A 23,026-nucleotide genomic window follows, 5' to 3' on the forward strand; every position below is an offset into this window, starting at 1 on the left:
GTTGTTTAAGCCACCAGTCTATGGTATTTTGTCATGGCAACCTGAGCACACGAAGGCATAGTGTTATTAGGAAGCCACTGAAGGGGTTCATTACATACTTTCTTAAAGAGCACTCTGGCTGAGTGTGGAGGAAGGAATGAAATAGGACAAGAACAGGTTCAGGAAGACTGGATAGGAGACTATGACTACTGACTAGACTAGAGGTGATCTTAGCTTGCCTAGAATCATAAGAGCAGAGACCAAAAGAAGCAAGTGAGTACAAGAAATATTTAGGGGGTAAAAGAGACAGGATTTGTTGAGAGCATAAAGCTGTGCCATTGCTGGCTGGTAGTACCACCAGTCACTAAAGTAGGGAACATAGAGAAGAAGCAGGCTTTATTTTTGGAGGGCCAGGTAGGGGGATGGAGGTTGAGTTCAGTTTTGGACATATTCAACTTGAGATGCCTATGAGGTTCAACAGACATTTGGATATATATATCCGGAGCTTTGAGGACAGGGCTGGGCTGGGGATAAACATATGGGGGTCACCAACATAAAAATTATCATTAAAGCATGGAAACGATTGAGATTGTGTAGGGAGAAGTATGGGAAGGTCATGAGGAACACCATGATTTAAGGAGTGAGTTAGAGGAGCAGGAGTCAGCTAAGAATGAAAAGAAGTGGTAACAAAGGTGCTGAGCCACAGAAGCCCAAAAAAGAAGTTAAATAAACTAAATGTTTAATGGCATTTGGTGAAGACAAACAACTTAATGAATCCCTTCACAACAAGGATGATTTCAAACATACCACCAGAACATCTGAAATCTGTTGGCCATTGATCTGAGGTTTTCAATGCGTGGTCCCCACAAGAGCAGCATCAACATCACCTGGGAACCTGTTAGAAATGAAAACTGGGTGGCCCCACCTCATAAACCTACTAAGTCAGAAATCCTGGGGTGTGGCCCAGCAATCTGTGTTTTAACAAGCCTTCTGGGTGATTCTGATGCTCACTAAAGTTTGAGAATCGCTGCTCTAAGCAGTGCTTAGATAGCACCTGACAACCATTCCTTTAGGAACCAATCCCCTTTCCGATAAACACATTTTCCTTGAGCTCTGTTAATACATTCTGCCAAATTGCTAGAGCCTGGGCAGCAAGATTTGGTCAATACCCCATTTATTGTAACACAGATCCTATCCTGATTTTAACGTTCCTGCTCAACAACCAACTACCTACCGCTTCTCCCTCCACTGGGTGTATCTTTTTTTCTTATTCATAACCTCTAAATATAATGTCTGCTCCTTCATCGCTTCTCTTTGTGCATTTTTTTCAGTCTCTGATCCTGCTACCAACTGAACAAATCTCTAAATCTCAGTTTAAATTCCTGAGTGACATATATTGTTGGTGAAACCACAAATTGGTACAATTTAGTAATTTGGCATCATTTATCAGAACAGAAACAGCGCCTTCGACCTAGTAATTCCACTTCTAGGAAATGATCTTACAAAGGTACTTGCACGTGTGCAGAAAAGGGACGCTCTTCGGGTGAGTATGTCGAGACTGTCTGGGTCAGAGAGGCCTGTTCACACCTCACTTCACACTTGAGTCAGAAGCAGCAGGGGAAGCCCTCACAGCCTCAGCGTCCCGCACGGCCGTCCCCAACACCGGCCCAAGCCGGCTGCGACTTGATTTTCTCTCGCTTTCCGGGAAGGGAGAACGAGTGCCACCGCCAAAAGCCGTGACCGCGGCCCTACCGGCCGCTAGCCGCCCGCCGCCTGCCGCCCGCCGCCAGCCGCCAGGGGGCGGTGCTCCGGAGGGGCGGGAAGGGGCCGACGGGGCGGGGATCGGGGCGGGGCAGTCGGAGTGATGGCCCCGGTTGTCGTCGCCGTCGCCGCCGCCGCCTCAGCAGTAGTAACCGAAGTCAACGCCGCCGCTGCCGCCTCCCGGGTTGCCGGCCGTCCGCGCGCTGGCTCGGCCGGGACCCGCAGCCATGGAGGACTTCATCGTGATCTCGGACGACAGCGGCTCCGAGAGCTCCGGGGGGACCCGCTCGGGCCGGGCGCGGAGGCTCCGCCGGGCCCTGTCCCGGACCACCGGCGCGCTGCCCCGCCGGACCGTGGTGAGTGAGCGAGCCGCCGCTTCCCGAGCCCCGCCGCGACCGGAGCGCCGCCTCCGCTCGGGCCACCCTCGGCCCGGCCCGCTGGCTCCGGCGGCCCCGCCGCCCGACCCTGGGCGCCTCACAGCTGCAACCGCTTCCCGCCTTGCCGCCTTCCTGTCGTGTTCTACCCTGAGGAGTGCGGCTGGCCTGGGTCGGGAGCCGGGCCTCCCGGGCTCCGCACTCAAGCCCGAGCGGGCTGAGGCTGGAGAGTGGCCGCCGAGCACATGGACGAGGTCCGGGTGCGGGGGGTGCAGGAGCCCACAGCGGGCGGCGGTCTCAGGCCGGGGCGTGCGCTTCCCCGAGCCTTGGCGGGGGTGGCGGCCGGGGGGCCCGGGGGCACGCAGGGTCCTAGGGGTAGTCCTGGACCTCGAGGCGGGGACGCGGGAGCGTGTAATTGTTTGGCTTGTGGTGGGTACAGATGTATGCAGGGAGGTAACAGGAGCCTGGGCGGGGAGGGAGGGAAGCTGGGGCCTGGGCCAGATGGTGGCCGCGCTCCAGGGCCTGGCAGCCGAGCGAGGGGCCCGATTTTGGAGTTGTGCAGGAGGGCCGTTTATTTCTCTTAGGAAACATTTACCAGGCTCTAAAGGAATAAGGAGGGAAACATCTTGCACGATTTCTTTTTCCCTCAGGCTCTTTGTCCTTCTTCCTAAGGTGGTGAATAAAACATCTATGGTCCCTGCCTTTCTAGAATCCTCCACAGGTATTTATTGAACCCCTACTATGGGCCTGATGTTCTAAGAGGTGGGGATGCGATGGAGAACACAACATTCGCGGCTTCTGTCATAGAAGGTGATATAATCAACAAGTGGCTATTGAGTACTCAAGGGATGGGAGGTGGGCAAGGCTTTCTATCAGGAGACTCCCAGCATCAGACTTCCAACAATCTTCCCAGCCTCCCAAAGCCACACCCCAGAAATAACAGAATTGTCACACTGATGTTATTTGTAAACCCCTTTCTTCCTTTGCAAATACTTCATCAAGACAAATCTAGCTTCTGCTTCTCCAATCCCCTTCCCATTGTTTGTAGTCCCTAAGCCTCCACTGTGAGCCACTTGAGGTATAGTGCTAAATCTAGGAGGTCACTGTAGAATAAATGGCATGCAAAACCAATTAACTTATAGTGCTATGTTGCCATGATTCAAGCAAGAGGGATCCTCAATAAATTTCAGTAAAGAATTTAGATGAGATGGACAGACAAAAGATTTTCAAGGTAAAAGTGACCCAACTTGGGAAGTGAATGGATGTCCCTAGTGCTGTGACAGTGTGAGGGACATACTAGATCCACAATAAATATTTGTTGGATGAAAGAATGGTTGACGGAATGGGAGAGCGAGCAGTTCAGATGGATGTTTGACGATGAGAGCAAATACAGTAGGAGCAGGCTTGGGGTGGAGGGAATGCTGCATTCAGTTTGAACGACAGAGGACTTGAACTCTGGAGAAAAGTCAGGACTGGAAAGATTTGGTAACCATCTAAACAAAAAGGAGCATCGAAGGTCTAATTGTGACCGAGATAATCAAGGGAAAGAATATAGAAAGAAAAGAGGTGGAAGAAAAAAATACTGCAGAATAACTCCCAACTGCATCTCCTCCCAGTTCCTCCTCTTTCCTATTCCTCCTTCTCTCAATCCCCCTTTAATTTGTCCTTCCTACTAACTTTGTCCTTTGCTCCCAAGTGGTATCCATCTTCCCTCATCCTGGGTCAGCTTCCTTCTTCAGGTGCCCAGATGTCATCCTTATCCCAATCTGTCGCGTGTGTTGTGACCCTTCACACACATACATAGGGGCACTCTCAAACTGCCCCCCTCCCCTCCCTTGTGACCACCCAACCAAGCATTTTGATTTGGAGCTTTTCAAATTGAAGAGAAATGAAGGGCAAGTTCCAGAGTAGTACCCAGTGTAAATCTTGCTTCTCCAGAGACTTACTCCACCTTTCTAAAAACTCTGGGCTAGTTCTCCTTTTATCTTTCTTGCAAGTTAGATAAGGGTGGTATGATAACCACACAAAAGATCAGAGGCATTGAGAGAGCAAGGTTATAAAGCCTCAAGCGCCTTTGTCCAGCTTTTTCTCAAGGCCCTGAGGTCGGAGAAACCTCTGTTTAAATACGGAACTCGGAACTCCCCCACCTCCCCCCCGCCCCCCCCCCGCCCCCAACAGCTGTGTGAGCTTTGGCAAGTTCTGTCATCTCTCTCAGATTTTGCATTTGAGAACATTAATACCTACCTGGCAGGACCATTAGAAGGTTTTTAATGAAGCAATGCAAGGAAAATGCCAGCATAAATGATAGCTTTTGCTACACTTTGTGCTGTTTCTCAAGCTTGGGAAGCAATGAAATGAAAGAAACAAGTTTTGTAATTTTTTTTTCTTTTTTACAAATATTGACTGAGGGGAAACAACTTGCTTGAATTCAGGAAATCAGAAACCCATCTCCAATGCTGAAGTTGATGTTTCTGAACTTCTGGCTCTTAACCTGGGCTTTAGTCTTCAGTAAGTTGATGAAATGTGTCTGTGTTTTTTTATAATATTTATTGCTTTTTTTCCCCCCTACTTATAAAAGCAGAACATATTCAGATAATTTTGGTTGCCCTAATTACAAAAAATTGAGAAATGTATATAGAAAAAAATTTAATTGCCCTTAATCTCGCTATCCAAAAATAACCAATGTTAACATTTTGAAGTATGCCTGGCTAAACTTTTATTTGTAAATACCAGTGTGCACTCATACATAGCCATGTGTCATCCCCATATGTTTTTGCAAAAATGAAGTCTTGCTATACTTCATTGTTTTCAGTTTGCCTTTTCTTTTAATATACTTTTTATCTCTTTCTGCATCAATAAGTACACATCACCAATATTTTTAATGTATTTCATTGTACAGATTTATAATTACATTTCTCTTTTCCTATAAATGGATATTATGCTGCCATTTCTAAATTTTCTCTATTATAAACAACTCAGAAATTTCCTCATAAATAATCTTTGTACCTTTGTTTGTTTGTTTGTTTGTTTAGGATAAGTTCCTCTTAGAAGTGAGATTGCTGAGTCTAAAGGTATGCCCTCTTTGGAGGGCTTTTGATATATATTGTCATATTTCCTACAGAAATCGTGCACCAATTATATTTTCACCGTACCCCTTTCTCCACTACCTAGTCAATACCTACCCCTAGATCCTGTCAATTTATTCAGTATGTAAATATTTATTGAGCACTTACTATATGCCAGGCACTCTTGTAGTTGCTAAGAATATGGCTGTGTAACAAAACCAAGTCCCTGTTTTTGTGGAGATTTCACTTTAGTCAGAGGGAGACAAAGAATAAACAATCACATAAATGTCATGTCAGAGTGTTAGGAAGAAAAGTAAGGAATTTTTGTTCTTTTAATATTTGCTGATTTGATAGCCAGATTCTGTGAGCTGTCATGGTTTTAATTTTTTCTATGGTTGTGGATTGTGATTCATTCTCTCATTAAATACATATTGAGCACATGCTCTGACCTTGGGTACCAAAGGTGAACAGGATGACAATGGACCTACATTCTAGTGAGGAAATAAGAGCAATAAACTAACAAATAAGTGAACAATGTAATAGAGAATAATTTGGGTGGGGTTGGGAGCGTTAGATTGCGTCTTCAAAGAAGGCCTTTCTGAAGAGTTAATGTTTGATAAGAGAACAAAATGACAGATTTGTTATGAGAAGATCTTGGGGAATAAAGTAGCAGTAAAGGGTGCAGCAAAAACAGAGGCTTGCAATTTGGAAGGGGCATGACTAATTGGAAGAATCAAAAGGCCAGTGGGGCTAGAATGTGAGTGAAGGACAGAGTTGGAAGAGATGAGAAGTAGGTGAGCTAGGTTATATAGGACCTTCTAGACCACAGTAAGGAACTTGGATTTATTCTTATATAATAAGAAATCTTTGAAGGGTTTTTAGCGGGGGAAAAACATGATCTGATTCACACTTTTAAATGGTGACTTTAGGGGCTTCCCTGGTGGCGCAGTGGTTGAGAGTCTGCCTGCCGATGCAGGGGACACAGGTTCATGCCCCGGTCCGGGAAGATCCCACATGCCGCGTAACGGCTGGGCCCGTGAGCCATGGCCGCTGAGCCTGCGTGTCCGGAGCCTGTGCTCCGTGACAGGAGAGGCCACAAGAGTGAGAGGCCCACGTACTGCAAAAAAAAAATAAAGGTGACTTTAGCTACTGTGAGAAGAAAAGACTGTAAGGCAAGGTGACCATATAATTTGTCATCCAAATGGGGATTCTTTTGCAAATGAAAGGAGTTACTAACTGGACCGGGTATCAAGCAACAGGTGAAAACTAAACTGTCCCAAACAAACCAGCTTCACCTTACTATAAGGGGACAAAAGTGGATCAGGGAGATCAGTCTTGGAGGTTTCATTAGTAGTCCAGACCAGAGATAATTGTAGCTTTGTAGGTGGTGCAACTGGAAGACTGGAGAGATATGGAAGGCATTTATAAAGTAAATCCTGATCTTTGGATGTGGTTAATGAGGGAAAGGGAGAAATCAAAAATGATGCCCTGGTTTTGGCCTGAACAGCTGGATGCAAGTTGGTGTCAGTCACTGAAGTGAGGAAGACTTGGGGAGGAACAGGGTTGGAGGAAAGATTCAAGATTTCTCTTTAAAAGGTGTTAAATTTAAGATACCGGTGGGAGAGCCAACTGGAGATGCAAGGTATAAGGTTTGTACTGAGTTTGGAAGCCAGGGGAGAAGTCCTGACTAGTTTGGTGTCATTAGCACATAAGTTGTAAAGTCATTGACCTAGAAGAGTTCATCTAGGTTGACAGTGTACAAGAGGAAGAGCATCCAGGATCTAGCCCTAGAGCATGCCACAGTGCCTGGCCCAGGGGAAGGCAAGGGGAGGAGGAGCAGCTAGTGAGGTTGGAGATCAGAGTGTGTGCTTGGCATGTAGGAGAGCTGGACATCTTCCAAGTTTATTAGAGATCTCTCTCTCTCTCTCTCCATATGTATGTATGTGTGTATATATATATATATATATACATATATACACACATAGGGTGTGTGCGTGAATTGCCTGTTCTTATCCTATTGGGTTTCTGTTTGTTTGTGTGTTTACTAATTTGTCAGTTTTACTCACATAGTAAAGACTTTTTATAGGTTGGATTGGGTCCTCCAAAAAGATGTGTTAAAGTCCCCACCACCACTACAGAATGTGACCTTATTTGAAAATCAAGTCATTGCAGATGTAATCAGTGAAGATGAGATCATAGAGTAGGGTGGACCCTTAGTCCGATATGACTAGTATCCTTATAAGAAGATGTGAAGACAGAGGGAGTTATGCAGCTGCAAATCAAGGAACACCAGGGATTGCTCGTGACACCAGAAGCTAAGAGAAGGGCACAGAACAGATTCTCCCCTAGAGCCTTGGAGAGAACATGGTCCTGCAGACATCTTGATTTTGGACTTCTGAGCCTCCAGAACTGTGAGAGGATGTTGTTTTAAGCCAGCCAGTTTGTAGTAATTTGTACTAGGAAACTACCCCTGTGTCATACATGTTACATATTTTTCCCCACTTTTGATTTCTTTGGTTTTCTTTACAGAGGTTTTAAATTTTTACATAGTCAATTCTGTCACCCTTTTCCTTTATGATTTCTGTCTTTGTTGTCATACTTAGAAAGACTTTCCTCACTCCTAAGATTATAAATATTTTTTTTTCATTAATCCACCTGGAATTAGTTTCAAAAAAAGAATAGAAAAAAAAAAAGAATAGAATGGTAATCTACTATTTTTCTCTCCAGATGGTTAGCTAGTTGTCCCAACATCATTTATTGAATTATCTGTCCTTTTTCCCCAGTGGTTTGAAATATTACCTTTATCAACTAATAACCTTCGTGTCTATTTGTGGACTTTGTATTTTGACCTTGTTGCATGCTGTTTTAATAATAAGCAGAGGAAACTTTTCATTGCTCTTCTTTTTTAGAATTTTTCTGGCTAATTTTGCATATTTATTCTTTCAAATAACTTTAAAAATCACTTGGTCAACTTCCAAATAATTTTTACTTTTAAAATTGGGATTGCACTAAATTTAGAAATCTGTAGTTTGTGATGTTTTATTTAATGAAGTTTTACATTTTACATGTGTATTTGTGCATCTTTTTTCTTTATTTTTTTCTTTGTTTTATGTTGAGAAAGATATTTCCTGTCCTGAGATTATTTTCCTATTATTTACTTATTATTGTTCATTGACTATCTCATTTTTAACATTTATTTCTTTAATTCATCTGAAATGCTTTATATAGCATGAAGTATGCTTACCATTTTCCATATACTGTATTGCCTTATTTCTAAGACAACACTGAATCTAAGACTTGCTGTTAGTTTAAGAACAGCTTTTCAAGAAAAAAGAAACTACCGCATGAAATGTATATACTATTAGATGCATCCTGATTGCAGATGTATGAGGGAAACATTCTGGATATTAGAATTTATAATATATGATTTTAATCATTTGTCTGGGAATCATTTCTTAAATAATATTTTTCTCCATTTATCTGAAACACATTTTTTATACCAGATTATTTTAAGCACTTGGATCTATTTCTGGGTTTTCTTTTATGTTTCATTGATTTGTGTATTCTCAATGTCAGAATTTGGCTGTCTTATTTTTGTGGTTTGATAGTATTTTTTTTTTTGGTATCTATTCGAGCAAATACCTCTTCTCACTTTTTTTTTCCCCCAAAAGTTCATGTCTGTTGTGACCATTTAGTCCTCCAAGTGAATTTTAGAATCATCTTATCAAGGATTGCATTAGATCAGGGTTTCTTTGGGCCAGATAATTCTTTGTTGTGGGAAGCTGTCCCGTGCACTGTGGAATGTTTAGTAGCATCTTTGGTCTCTACCCACTAGATGCCAGCCAGTAGCAGCAGCCCCTTCACTTGTGACTACCAAAAATGTCTCCAGATATTGCTAAATGTCTCCTGTGGGGGGCAAAATTGCCCCTGGTTCAGAACCACTACATTAGATTTATAAGTTAATTAAAGGAGTTTAATTTCTTAATAGTATTGTCTTCCTAATTGGAAGCACAGTTTAACTTTAATTTTACAGGGCTTCCTTCTTGGCAGTAATAAAACTTTAAGACTTTCTTTGTTTGGGTTCTGTGCCTTTCTCATCAAGGAGCTGGTATTTTGACTCAGAGTGACTGTTTGGTACATAGAACTGACCATGTTAATCATGGTGAGCATCACATAGTAAGAAAAGTTGGTATTTATGCCAGGCACCATGTTGAGTGCTTTGCACGGATTAACTCATGTAATCTTCACTGCAACCCTATGAGGTGTAGGTACTATTATTATCCCTATTTGATAGATGAGGAAACTGAGGTAGGTTCAACCAGGTGCTAACTGATAGAGCAGATTTACCACCACTAGTGTCAGTCTTGAAAATCCTGGGGTGAACTTGCAAACCTCTCACCATGTTTCCAAAGGAACATCCTCTGGGGATGCTGGAAATAGTTAAGTGGAAAAAAGCAAATTGCAAAGTATAATTCTATTTTTCAAATGTGTGTTTTTATCAGAATAGACTCACCAGTGTTTTTTAATCCAAAAATTATTTTTTAAACCCTATCATGTACTTTAAAAATACTTTTTAAATCACTTTCTCTTTCTCAACCCCTTCTCCCCAAAATTGCAAGTTCCCTGCTGGACACAGCCACATACTTAATGCCTCAAACATAGTAGGTGCTCATTAATTATTTATTCAGGGAGAAACAGAATTCTTATTATTGGTTTTCTAAGGAATCCTTTCCTCCTGAGATAAGTTATGTCAAAATACCCTCTGCAATGGGAGAACCAGGGGATAAATAATGGCTTCCAACCCAAGCTAATTTTTTATAAAGATTTTTGGAACTAAAACTATGGATATGTTTTAGAGTAGAAGGCAAAATTCACCTACATTTTTAATTTAAAACATCAGATGTCAAACTATTGATAATTTGGATCTTAAATCAAGGTCGGCTCCCATGTAAGCCTGCAGATCACTTGCCCCGTTCCCCCTTAACAGCTTTATTAAGATATAATTCCATACCATACATAAAATTTGCCCTTAAAATTTCCTGAGTAGTTTAACAATCACCATTGTTTTAGATTTTAGAACATTTTCTTCACTCCAGAAGGAAACCCTATAGTCTCCAGTGGGTTCTCGGGGTTTTTTTTTAAGGTATACAATTTGTGTCATTTAAAAAATAAAATTTCCCCATTTTAAATTATAAAAATTATTTTAAAATTTTAAAGAGGCAAAAAACTCAGGACATCAGAAAGAATGCACCCCTGTCCATTCCCGCTCTCCAGAGATAACTAATAGTTTTCTCTGTGTATGTACACAAACATACCTAAATGTCTAATTTTTTTCCCAGTGGAGTCATAGTAATTTTTTAAACCACTTAATATATTTTAGGCATTTAAAAAAATATTGGTACCTCATTCAGACTATTGTCCACTTTGTTTACCATGGTATTCCCAGTACATAACATGGTTCCTGGCACACAGTGAGTATTCATTCAATAAATATTTTATCAGCTGCATGTTATTCTCATATAAAAAATGCCATAATTTATTTAACCAGTCCCTTTATTTATTTATTTTAACATCTTTATTGGAGTATAATTGCTTTACAATGTTGTGTTAGTTTCTGCTGCATAACAAAGTGAATCATCTATACATATACATATACCTCTATATCTCCTTCCTCTTGCGTCTCCCTCCCACCCTCCCTATCCCTCTCCTCTAGGTGGTTATAAAGCACCAAGCTGATCTCCCTGTGTTATGCGGCTGCTTCCCACTAGCTGTCTATTTTACATTTGGTAGTATATATAAGTCCATGCCACTCTCACTTCGTCACAGCTTATCCTTCCCCCTCCCCATGTCCTCAAGTCCATTCTCTACGTCTGCATCTTTATTCCTATCCTGCCCCTAGTTTCTTCAGAACTTTTTTTTTTTAGATTCTATATATATGTGTTAGCATACGGTATTTATTTTTCTCCTTCTGAACCTCTCCCTTATTGATTTTAATTTTTTTGCTATTACAGACTGTGATGTGATGAACTCTCTTGCATGGTCATAAGAATATGTTTTTAGGACAAGTTCCTTACAATGGAATTCTGGAGTTAAAGAGTAATAAGTATTTATAATTTTAATGTATACCACTGTTGTGGACATAATGTCATTCTTTGTGCAATCCTAGTGTCTGAAACCCAGAACTATGTTTGTAAAACTCCCACCTTTGGAGATACAATCTATTTCCTCCTAAAAAAAAAAAGCTGAAATGCCAGATACTCACATTCCCGGGCTCCCTTGCACCTAATGCTTGGACATAGAACCTAGATTATACCAGTCAGAAGTACTTTTTCCAGACTTTGAATTGGAAGCTGGTGATGGGAAAAAGCAGGGTAAGGTAGACTCCATTTTGGTGAGACAGCAGCAGCAATGGCAATTACATGTAGCAGTAGGGTACAGGGTATAGCTGGCCATGGAAGCTGTGGTGTTTGTGCCCACTGACAGTGCTAATCGCATATTCAGTTGTGCACTATGGTTTAGAGCATCAGTTTTGGCTGTGTAGACTCCAAACTTGGTTCTCAGTTTCTCTAGATTCTAGGAGCTACCCTTTTTCTTGCAACTAAGATCACTAGTTGATATATAACCACCAAATTATACTTCAAAATGGATGTAATATATATTCTTATGTGGACAGTGTTTAAGAATACCTGTTTTCTTATACTTTGGCAAACCTGGATATTATCAAATTTCTTAGATTTGTGCCAAATGTAATGATCTAACTTTTCAATTGCATAGAATTTTGCTGAAAGGAAAAACTCCTCTCAAATAATGAGTTAACTCATTTAATACTATTGAATGATCTACCCAATTATGTGTAAAACTACCTGTGTCATAAACTAAGTTTCCAGATAATTCGGGGCCTATTTTCTACATATTTTAATTACTGTAGCTCTGAAGTTGTCTTGATATTTGGTAGTGCAAAGCCTCCTTATTTGTCTTTTGTTTTCCCTTTAAGTTATTCTTGAGCCTTTCCACTTTCAAAGGAATGTTTGAATCATCTTACTCATTCCTTTAAAAAATACCATTTTTGTTTGGAATTTATTAAATTTATAGGGTAATTTGGGGATAACCAACACTTTTTAAACTTTAAATTTTTGTTATAAAAGATATATGAATAGACTATCTGAATAGACCTATATCTATTAAAGAAATTGAGTCAATAATTAATAACCTTCCAAATCAGAAAACACCAGACTCAGATGGGTTCACTGGTATATTCCACTAAACATTTAAGGAAGAAATTATACCAGTTCTCTACAGAAGATAGCAGCAGGAGGAATAACTCATTCTCTGAGGCCAGCATTACCCTAATACCCTAAAACCAGACAAAGACATTACAAGAAAAGAAAACTACAGACTAATAGCTCTCATTGAACATAGATACAAAAACCCTTAACAAAATATTAGCAATTGAATCCAACAATGTATAAAAAGAATTATACACCCACGACCAAGAGGAATTTATTCCAGGTATGCAAATCTGGTTCAACATTTGAAAACCAACTAATGTCATCCACCACATCAACAGGCTAAAGAAGAAATTTTTTCTTCATATGATCATATGATCATATTAGTAGATGCAGAAAAACCGTCTGACAAAATCCAACACCTATTCATGGTAAAAAAGAAAAAAAAGAAAAGAAAAAAAACCTCAGCAAACTAGGATTAAAGAGGAAACTTCCTCACCTTGATAAAGAACAACTACAAAAAACCTCTGATACTTAATGGTAAGAAACTTAAAATTTTCCCACTAAGATCAGGAGCAAGGCAAGGACATCCTCTCTCACCAGTGCTTTTCAGTATTGTACAGGAAGTCCTAACTAATGCTATTAGACAAGAAAAAGTATACAGATTAGGAAAGAAGAAATAAAATTGTCTTTACTCACAGATGTCATAATCACCTATGTAGGAAAAAATCCAAAAGAATTAACACCAACAACAACGAAAACTAATAAGCGATAATAGCAAGACTGTAGGATGCAAGGTCAGCTTACAAAAGTCAGTCACTTTCCTGTATACCAGCAGTGAACAAGTGGAATTTGAAATTAAAAACATATTACCATTTACATTAAAACCTAAAAAAATGAAATACTTAAGTATAAATCTCATAAAACATGTACAAGATCTATGTGAGGAAAACTATAAAACTGATAAAATATATCAAAGAAGAAATAAATAAATGGAGATATATTCCGTGTTCATAGAAAGGAAGACTCAATATTGTCAGGATGTCAGTTCTTATGAACCGGATCTATAGATTCAATACACTCCCAATCAAGATCCTAGCAAGTTATTTTGTGGATATCAGTAAACTGATTAAGGTTTATATGGAGAAGCAATAGCCAACTAAATATTGAAGGAGAAGAACAAAGTCAGAGGACTGTCACTACCTGACTTCAAGACTTACTACAAGCTACAGTAATCAAAACAGTGTGGTATTGATGAAAGAATAGACAGATAGATCAGTGGAACAGAATAAAAAGCCCTGAAATAGACCCACATTACTATAGTCCACTGATCTTTGACAAAGGAGCAAAAGATAGTCTTTTCAACAAACGGTGCTGCAACAACGACATTCACATGCAAACAAATGAATCTAGACACAGACCTTACAACTTTCATAAAAATTAACTCAAAATGGATCATAGACCTAAACATAAGATGCAAAACTGTAAAATTCTCAGAAGATAGCATAGGAGAAAACCTAGATGACTTTGGGTTTGGCAGTGATGTTTTAGATACAACACCAAGGACATGATCTATGGAAGAAATAATTGCTAAGCTGGACTTCACTACTACTAAAAACTTCTCTGTGAAAGACAAGAGAATGAGAAGATAACACAGACTGGAAAAAAATATTGCAAAAGACACATCTGATAAAGGACTGCTTTGAAAATATGCAAAGAGCTCTTAAAACTCAACAATAAACAACCTGATTAAAAAATGGACAAAGGACATAAACAGATACGTCATCAAAGAAGGTATATAGATGTCAAATAAGTGTATGAAAAGATGTTCAACATCATGTGCCATTAGGGAATTGCAAATTAAAATAACAATGAAATATTACTACATTTGGATTTTAGACTACCCAAAATCCAAAACAAACACCAAATGCTGGTGAGGATGTGGAATAATGGAATTCTCACTCATTACTGGTGGGAATGCAAAATGGTACAGCAAATTTGGAAGACAGTTGGGCAGTTTTTTACAAAACTAAATGTGTTCTTACCATAAAAACCAGCAATTGTGCTCCTTGGTATTTACCCAGATGAATTGTAACTTATGTCCACACAGAAAACCGAATACAGATGTTTATATCAGCTTCGTTCATAATTGCCGAAACTTGGAAGCAACTAAGATGTCCTTCAATAAGTGAATAGATAAGTAAACTGTGGTACATCCGGGTGGTGGAATATTATTCAGCACTAAAACGAAATAAGCTATCAAGCCATGAAAATACTTGGTGTAAACTTCAATGGCTTTTTTCACTTAGTAATACGTAATCTGAAAAGACTACATACTGTATGATTCCAACAATGCGACATTCTGGAAAAGTGAAAACTGTGGAGACAGTGAAAAGATTACTGGCTGCCAGGGGTTAATGGAGAGCGAGACCTGAATAAGAAAAGCGCAGGATTTTTCAGGCAGTGAAACTATTCTGTATGATACTACAATGGTTACACATGTCATTATACATTTGTCAAAACCCATAAAATGTACAGCACCAAGAGTAAACCCTTAATGTAAACTATGGGCTTTGGGTGTTGATAATGTGTCAGTGTAGGTTCATCAGTTGTAACTTATATACCACCGTGATGCTGATATTGGGGGAGGTTGTGCATATGTGGGGAGAGGGGATATATGGGAACACTCTACTTTCTGCTCAGTTTTTCTGTGAACCTAAAACTGCTCCAAAAAGTAAAGTTTATTAATTAAAAAAAAAAACTTACATGTACCAGTCCAAAAAATTCAAATACTAGAGAATGGTATACGATGAAAATTAGGGTAGTGTTAGCCCCCAGCTCATTATTTTCCAGAGTTTTTCTGGGTTTTGTCACATTTCTCTTTTTTTTTTAAGTTATTTATTTAAAATTTTAGCTTTATTGATGTATAATTGACAAAATTGTAAGATATTTAAAGTGTATGTCATGGTGATTTGATATGCATATGCATTGTGAAAGGATTCCTCCCATCTAGTTAACAAAGTTTTTAATTTTTAACCAAAGTTTCACACATTATCAATGAACTTTAGTGTCATGTCACATTTTCTAAAAATCCTCATCATTTTTTTATTGAGGTATAATTGACATATACCATTATATTGGTTTCAGATGTACAACATAATGATTCAGTATTTGTATACACTGCAAAATGACCTCCTTAATAAATCTAGTTACCATCATTCACCGCACAGAGTTACAAAGAAAATTTTTTTCTTGTGATGAGAATTTTTTTAAGATTTACTCTCTTGGCAACTTTCAAATATGCCCTGCAATATTATTGATATATTATTATACATTATAATTATAATATTATTATATAACATATAATATATTATAAAAATAATAATATATTATAAAATACTATTGATATAATTACTATGCTAAACATTACATCCCCATAACTTATTTTATAAGTGGAAGTTTATACCTCTTGACCCTGTTCACCCATTTTGCCCACCCTCACAACCCTCCCGGCAAACACCATTCTGTTCTCTGTACCTGTGAATTTCGTATTGTGTGTTTGTTTTTCTTTTTAGGTTCCATGTATAAGTGAAATCATATGGTATTTGTCTTTCTCTGTCTGACTTATTTCACTTAGCATGATACCCTCTAGGTCCATCCATGTTGTCACAAATGGCAAAATTTCATACTTTTGTATGGCTGAGTAGTATTCTATTGTATATATATATGTATTTATATATATATACTATACACACACACACACACACACACACACACACACACACACACACACACACTACATATTTATCTGGTCATCCATCAATGGACGCTTAGGTTGTTTCCATTTCTTGGCTATTGCAACTAATGCTGCAGTGAACATAGTGATGCATATATCTTTTCAAATTAGTGTTTTCATTTTCTTCAGATAAATACCCAGAAGTAGAATTGCTGGATGGATCACATGTTCTATTTTTAATTTGGGGGGGAACTTCCATACTGTTTTCCATAGCAGCTGTACCAATTTACATTCCCACTAACAGTGCACAAGGGTGCCCTTTTCTCCACATCCTTGCCAACCCTTGTCATCTCCTGTCTTTTTGATAAGAGCCACTGTAACAGGTATGAGGTAATAGTTCATTGTGGTTTTGATTTGCATTTCCCTGATGATTAGTGATGTTGAGCATCTTTTCATGTGTCTGTTGGCCATCTATATGTCTTCTTTGGGAAAATGTCTATTTAGGTCCTCTGTCCATTTCTTAATCAGATATTTGGTTTTTTGTTATTGAGTTGTATGAGTTCTTTATATATTTTGGATATTACTCTTTTATCAGATGCATGATTTGCAAATATTTTCTCTCACTCAGTAGGTTGCCTTTTCATTTTGCTGATGGTTTCCTTTGTTGTGCAGAAGCTTTTTAGTTTGATGAAGTCCCACTTGTTTATTTTTGCTTTTGGAATCAGATACAAAAATAATCACCAAGACCAATGTCAAGGAGCTTACCACCTATGTTTTCTTCTACGAGTTCTGTGGTTTTGAGTCTTCCATTCAGGTCTCTAATCCATTTTCAGTTAATTTCTGTGTATGGTGTAAGATAGTATCAATAGTCTAGTTTCATTCTTTTACTTGTGGCTGTCTAGTTTTCCTAGCACCATTTATTAAAGAGAATGTCCCTTCCCCATTGTATAGTCTTACCTCTTTTCATAAATTAATTGACCATATGTATGTGGGTTTGTTTCTGGGATCTCTATTTTTTTAATTGATCCATGTGTCGGTTTGTATGCCAAAATCATACTGAGTTTGAAATCAGGGAGTGCAATGCCTTCAGCTTTGTTCTTCTTTCTTAAGACTGCTTTGGCTATTTGGGGTCTTTTGTGGTTCCATACAAATTTTAGGATTCTTTGTTCTATTTCTCTGAAATGTGCCATCAGGATTTTGATGAGGATTGCATTGAATCTGTAGATTGCTTTGGGTAATATGGGCATTTTAACAATATTAATTGTTCCAAACCATGAGCATGAAACATCTTTCCATTCATTTTTGTTTTCTTCAATTTCTTTCATCAGTGTCTTATAGTTTTCAGTGTGTAGGTCTTTTACCTCCTTGGTTAATTTTATTCATAGGTATTTTATTCTTTTTGATAAAATTGTAAATGGGATTGTTTTCTTTTTTGATAGTTCATTGTTAGTGTGTAGAAATACAGATTTTTGTATATTTATTTTGTACTTTGCAACTTTCCTGAATTTATTAGTTCTTAACAGTTTATTGGTGGAATTATCATACTTTATATAATATATTGTCCACAAATACTGCCATTTATTTCTGTGTCTTACCTAATTGCTCTGGCTAGGACTTCCAATGCTATGTGGAATAAAAGTGACAAGAGTGGACATCCTTGTCTTATTCCTGATCTTAGAGGAAAAACTTTCAGCTTTTCACCATTGAGTATGATGTTAGCTGTGGCCTTATCATATATGGCCTTTACTATGTTGAGGTATGTTTCCATCTCTACCCACTTTATTGAGAGTTTTTGTCATAAATGGATGCTGAATTTTGTCAAATGCTTTTTCTGCAACTATTGATATAATCATGATTTTTATCCTTTGTTAATGTGGTATATCATGTTAATTGAATTGTGGATGGTGAACCATCCTTTCATTCCTGGACTAAATCCCACTTGATCATGGTGTATGATCCTTTTAATGTATTGTTGGATTCGGTTTGCTAGGATTTCTGCATCTATGTTCATCAGTGATATTGGCCTGAAATTTTCTTTTTTTGTGGTATTCTTGTCTGGTTTTGGTATCAAGGCCATTCTCGCCTTGTAAAATGAGTTTGGAAGAATTCCTTCCTATTCAGTTTTCTGGAAGAGTTTGAGAAGGATAGTTATTAAATCTTATTTAAATATTTGGTAGAATTCACCAAAGAAGCCATGACCCTGGACTTTTGTTTGGGGTGAGGGGCAGTTTTTGACTACTGATTCAATCTCTTTATTAGTAATCTGTCAATTCAGATTTTTTATTTTTTCATGATTCAGTCTTGAAAATTGTATGTTTCTAGGAGTTTATCCATTTCTTCTAGGTTGTCCAATTTTTTAGCATATAATTGCTCTTAGTAGTCTTTTATGATCCTGTGTATTTCTGTGATATCAGTTGTAACTTCTCTTTCATTTCTGATTTTATTCATTTGAGCCCCTTCTATTTTTTTCTTGGTGAGTCTAGCTAAAGGTTTGTCCATTTTGTTTATCTTTTCAAAGAATCAGCTCTTAGTTTCATTGATCTTTTCTGTTGTCTTTTTAGTCTTTATTTCACTCCTGTCTACTCTGATCTTTGTTATTTCCTTCCTTCTCCTAACTTTAGGATTCATTTCTTCTTTTTCTAGGTCCTGTAGGTGTAAAATTAAATTCTGTCTCTGAGATTTTTCTTGTTTCTTGAGGTAGGCCTGTATCACTATCAACTTCCTTCTTAAAACTTCTTTTGCTGCATCCCATAGATTTTGGTAAGTTGTATTTCCATTTTCATTTGTCTCAAGGTATTTTTTTATTTATCTTTTGATTTCTCTGTCTACCCATTGGCTGTTCAGTAGCATGTTGTTTAATCTCCATGTATTTGTGATTTTTCCAGTTTTCTTCTTATAATTAATTTTTTATTTCATACCATTGTTGTTAGAAAAGATGCTTGATGTGATTTCAGTCTTCCTAAATTTATTGAGACTTTATTTTTTTAAATATGGCCTATCCTGGAGAATGTTCCATATGCACATGAGAAGAATGTATATTCTGTTGATTATGGCTGGAATGTTCTGTTTATATCTATTAAGTTAATCTGGTCTAGTGTGTCTTTTAAGGCCAATGTTTCCATATTGATTTTCTGTCTGAATGATTTATCCATTGATGTTAGTGGGGTATTAAAGTATATCACAGTTTTTTTCATTGCTGTCACTTTCTCCCATTACATCTGTTAATGTTTGCTTTATATATTTAGGCGTTCCTATGTTGGGTACATAAATAATTACAAATGTTATATTCTCTGGTTTGATTGACCACTTTATCATTATGTAATGCCCTTCTTTGTCTTTTATTACAGTCTGTTTTAAAGTTTATTTTGTCTGATATAAGTACAGTTACCCCAGCTTTCTTTTGGTTTCCATTTGCATGGAACGTCTTTTTCCATCCCTTCACTTTGTCAGTATGTGTCCTTACATCTGAAGTAAGTCTTATAGGCAGCATATAGATGGGTCTTGTTTTGTTTTGTTTTGTTTTGTTTTGCAGTACACGGGCCTCTCACTGCTGTGGCCTCTCTCGTCGCGGACCACAGGTTCCGGACGTGCAGGCCCAGTGGCCATGGCCCACGGACCGGGGCACGAACCCGCATCCCCTGCATTGGCAGGCGGACTCTCAATCACTGCACCACCAGGGAAGCCCTTGTTTTGTTTTTTTTTAAATCCACTCAGCCACTCTATATCTTTTAATTGGAGAATTTAGCCCATTTACATTTAATTATTGATAGGTATGTACTTACTACCATGTTGTTAATTGTTTTCTGGCAGTTTTGTAGTTCTTCTCTGTTCTTTCTTTTGCTCTCTTCCCCGGTTGTCTGATGACTTTCTTTAGTGTTATGCTTAGATTCCTTTCATATTATCTTTTGTGTATATACTATAGGTTTTTGCTTTGTGGTTACCATGAGGGTCATATATAACAGCCTATATATATGACAATCGAAATTTTCTTAATATAGGTCTTGAAATTTCCCAGTAAGTTTATTCCAGGGACTTTTAAATTTTTATTCAAATATGTTTATTGGGGGATAATTCTCCAACTCTCTGGATACCAACTGGGTGTCCCACAATTTCATTCAATTCTGACACTACCTGCAGTCATCATAGAACCCACAGGTTAAGGGCTCAGTCCTACAAGACTGCCCCCCCTTCAGATTCCAATTGCATGTAGTGCAAGTTACCTTCACTTCTTTCCAACTTGTCTGCAAATCAGGGATTCCCATCACCCCCTTCTAAGGTTTGATAATTTGCTATAATGGCTCACAGAACTCAGGGAAACACTTTACTTACTGTTACCAGTTTATTATAAAGGACGTAAATGAACAGCCAGATGAAGTACAGAGGGCAAAGTTCAGAAGGGTCTCAAGTGCAGGAGCTTCTGTCTCCATGTAATTTAGGGTACACCACCCTCCTGGCACATGGATGTGTTCACCAACTCAGAAGCTCTCCAAACCCTGTTGTTTAGGATTTTTATGGAGGCTCCATGACAGTGGGTGTGACTGATTAAATCCCTAGCCATTGGTGATTACCTCAATCTTGAGTTCCTCTCCCCTCCCCAGACACTGAGGAAGTAGGGCTGAAAATTCTAACCCTCTAATCACATGGTTGGTTCCTCTAGCAACTAGCCCCAATCCTGAAATACCTAGGGGCTTTCAGCCATCAGTCATGTCATTAACAGATATGGTTGAAAGGGGCTTATTAATAACGAAGATGCTTCTCTTCTATCACTAAGGAAACTACAAGGGTTTTAGGAGCTCTGTATCAGGAACCAGAGACAAAAACCAAATATATATTTCTTATTAGATCCCAATATCACAGAATCATATTGCATGTTATTCTCTTTTGCCTTTGTTTTTTCCTCAATCTTATGTTTATACAATTAAGCAGTGTTGTTGCATGTGGCTTTAATTAGCCATTTTCATCTTTATATGGTATTCCCAAACCAGTCACTGCCAACAACCTTCTAATTTGTGACTTTTCTTACAACTTTCTGGTGTTTTGATAAACAGAAGTAATATTCTCAGTGCATCTCATCAGGAGGAACATTAGGTAGTTTGTTTCATTATTGGTGATGTTAACATTGGTCACTTCATTGACGTAGAATCAGCCAGGTTTCTCTACTTTAAAGGTGCTATCTTTCTCTTGATTAGTAAGAAATTTGTAGGGAGACACTCTGAGACTATTAAGTGTTCTAATCCTCGTGAAATTGCTATACTTTAGTTTTAGCATACATTGATGTTTCTTGCCTAAATCAATTCTTACCATGATGGTTGTAAAATAGTGATTATATTTCCTGATTGCATTATATTTCCTAATTATATTAGTTGGCATTCTACTATAAAGAAGAATATTTCCTTCTCTTTCACATCACCCTGTCTACCTATCATTAGTATGAATTAATGGATTTCTATTTTATTCAGTTGGTTAAATAATTTCTACTACTCTTTATTTGTTTTTATTGAGATAATTATAGATTCACAAACAGTTGTAAGAAATAATACAGGGAGATCCCTTGTACACTTTGCCTAGTTTTCTTCAGTGGTAGCAGTTTGCAAAATTATAGTGTAATATCACATCCTGGATATTGATACAATTTGCTTATATTATTGAGATTTCCCCAGTTTTACTTTTATTCATTTGTGTGTTTGTGTGTATTAAGTTCTATAGATATATAACCTTTGTAGGTTCTTGTATTTACTACCACAATCAAGATATTAAACCAATCCAATACCACAAGGATCCCTCATATTGCCCTTCTATAACCCCATTCACCTTCCCCCCACCACCACGATCACCCCACTCACATCCCTAAACCCTGGCAACCACTAATCTGACATTCATTTAAAATTTATCCTTTCAAAATGTTATTCAAATAGAATAATGTAGTGTGTAACTATTGGGGATTAGCTTTTTCACTCATCATGATTCTTGGAAGATTCATCCAAGTTATTATGTGTATCAATAGTTCATTCCTTTTTGTAGAATAGTATTCCACTGTATGTATGTGCCAGTCTGTGTAACCAGGCATCTCTTGAAGGATACTGGGGATAACTGCAGTTTTTAGCTGTTACAAATAAAGCTGCTATGAACATGCATGTACATGTTTTTATATGAAGAATTTTTCATTTTTTTAGTATAAACGTCCAGGACTGTGATTGCTGGTACTATGGTAGTTGTTTGTTTCATTTTTTAAAAAACAGTCACACAGTTCCACTGACATTGTATGAGTGATCCAGTTTCTCTGCATCCTCACCCAGATTTGGTGTTTTCACTATTTTTATTTTAGTCATTCTGTTATATAGTGATATCTCATTGAGATTTTAATTTGAATTTCCCTAATGGCTAATGATGTTGAATATCTTTCCATGTGCTTATTTGCCATCTGTCTATCTTCTTCAGTGAAATGTCTGTTCATATCTAACCCATTTTCTACTTGAATTTTTTTTTTTTTTTTTTTTTTTTTTTTTTACTGTTGAGTTGTGAGAGTTCTTTATATAGTCTAGTTACTATTTCTTTGTTGGGTCTGTGATTAGCAGATCTTTTCTCCCAGTCTATAACATGTCTTTTCATCCTCTTCACACAGGCTTTCACAGAGCAAAAGTTTTAAATTTTGATTAGATCTTATTTACTCACTTTTTTCTTTTATAAGTAGTGTTTTTGGTGCTGTCTAAAAACTCTTTGCCTGGCCCTAGAACCCAAAGATTTTCTCTTATTTTTTTCTAAAAGTTTTATAGTTTTACATTTTATATTTAAGTCTATAATCTATTTTGAGTTAATTTTGATGTAAGGTCTGAGATTTAGGTTGAGGTTCATATTTTTGCCTATGGATGTCCAATTGCTGCAGCA

The 23,026-nt window shown here is 38.0% G+C and overlaps 1 protein-coding gene across 1 annotated transcript in view; it reads left to right on the forward strand.

Moving 5' to 3' along the window:
* Positions 1-1,927: 1,927 nt before the first annotated feature.
* SIMC1 (SUMO interacting motifs containing 1) overlaps positions 1,928-23,026 on the forward strand; it is a 95,618-nt gene continuing 74,519 nt past the window's right edge. Inside the window, exon 1 of the mRNA XM_082651897.1 lies at positions 1,928-2,096. Within this exon, the coding sequence (XP_082508023.1) occupies positions 1,968-2,096 (129 nt within the window). The 5' untranslated portion in view covers positions 1,928-1,967. The remainder of the gene's footprint in view (positions 2,097-23,026) is intronic.

The sequence above is a fragment of the Grampus griseus genome, assembly GCF_964374135.1.
Source record: "Grampus griseus genome assembly, chromosome: 3".
NCBI classification, from domain to species: domain Eukaryota; kingdom Metazoa; phylum Chordata; class Mammalia; order Artiodactyla; family Delphinidae; genus Grampus; species Grampus griseus.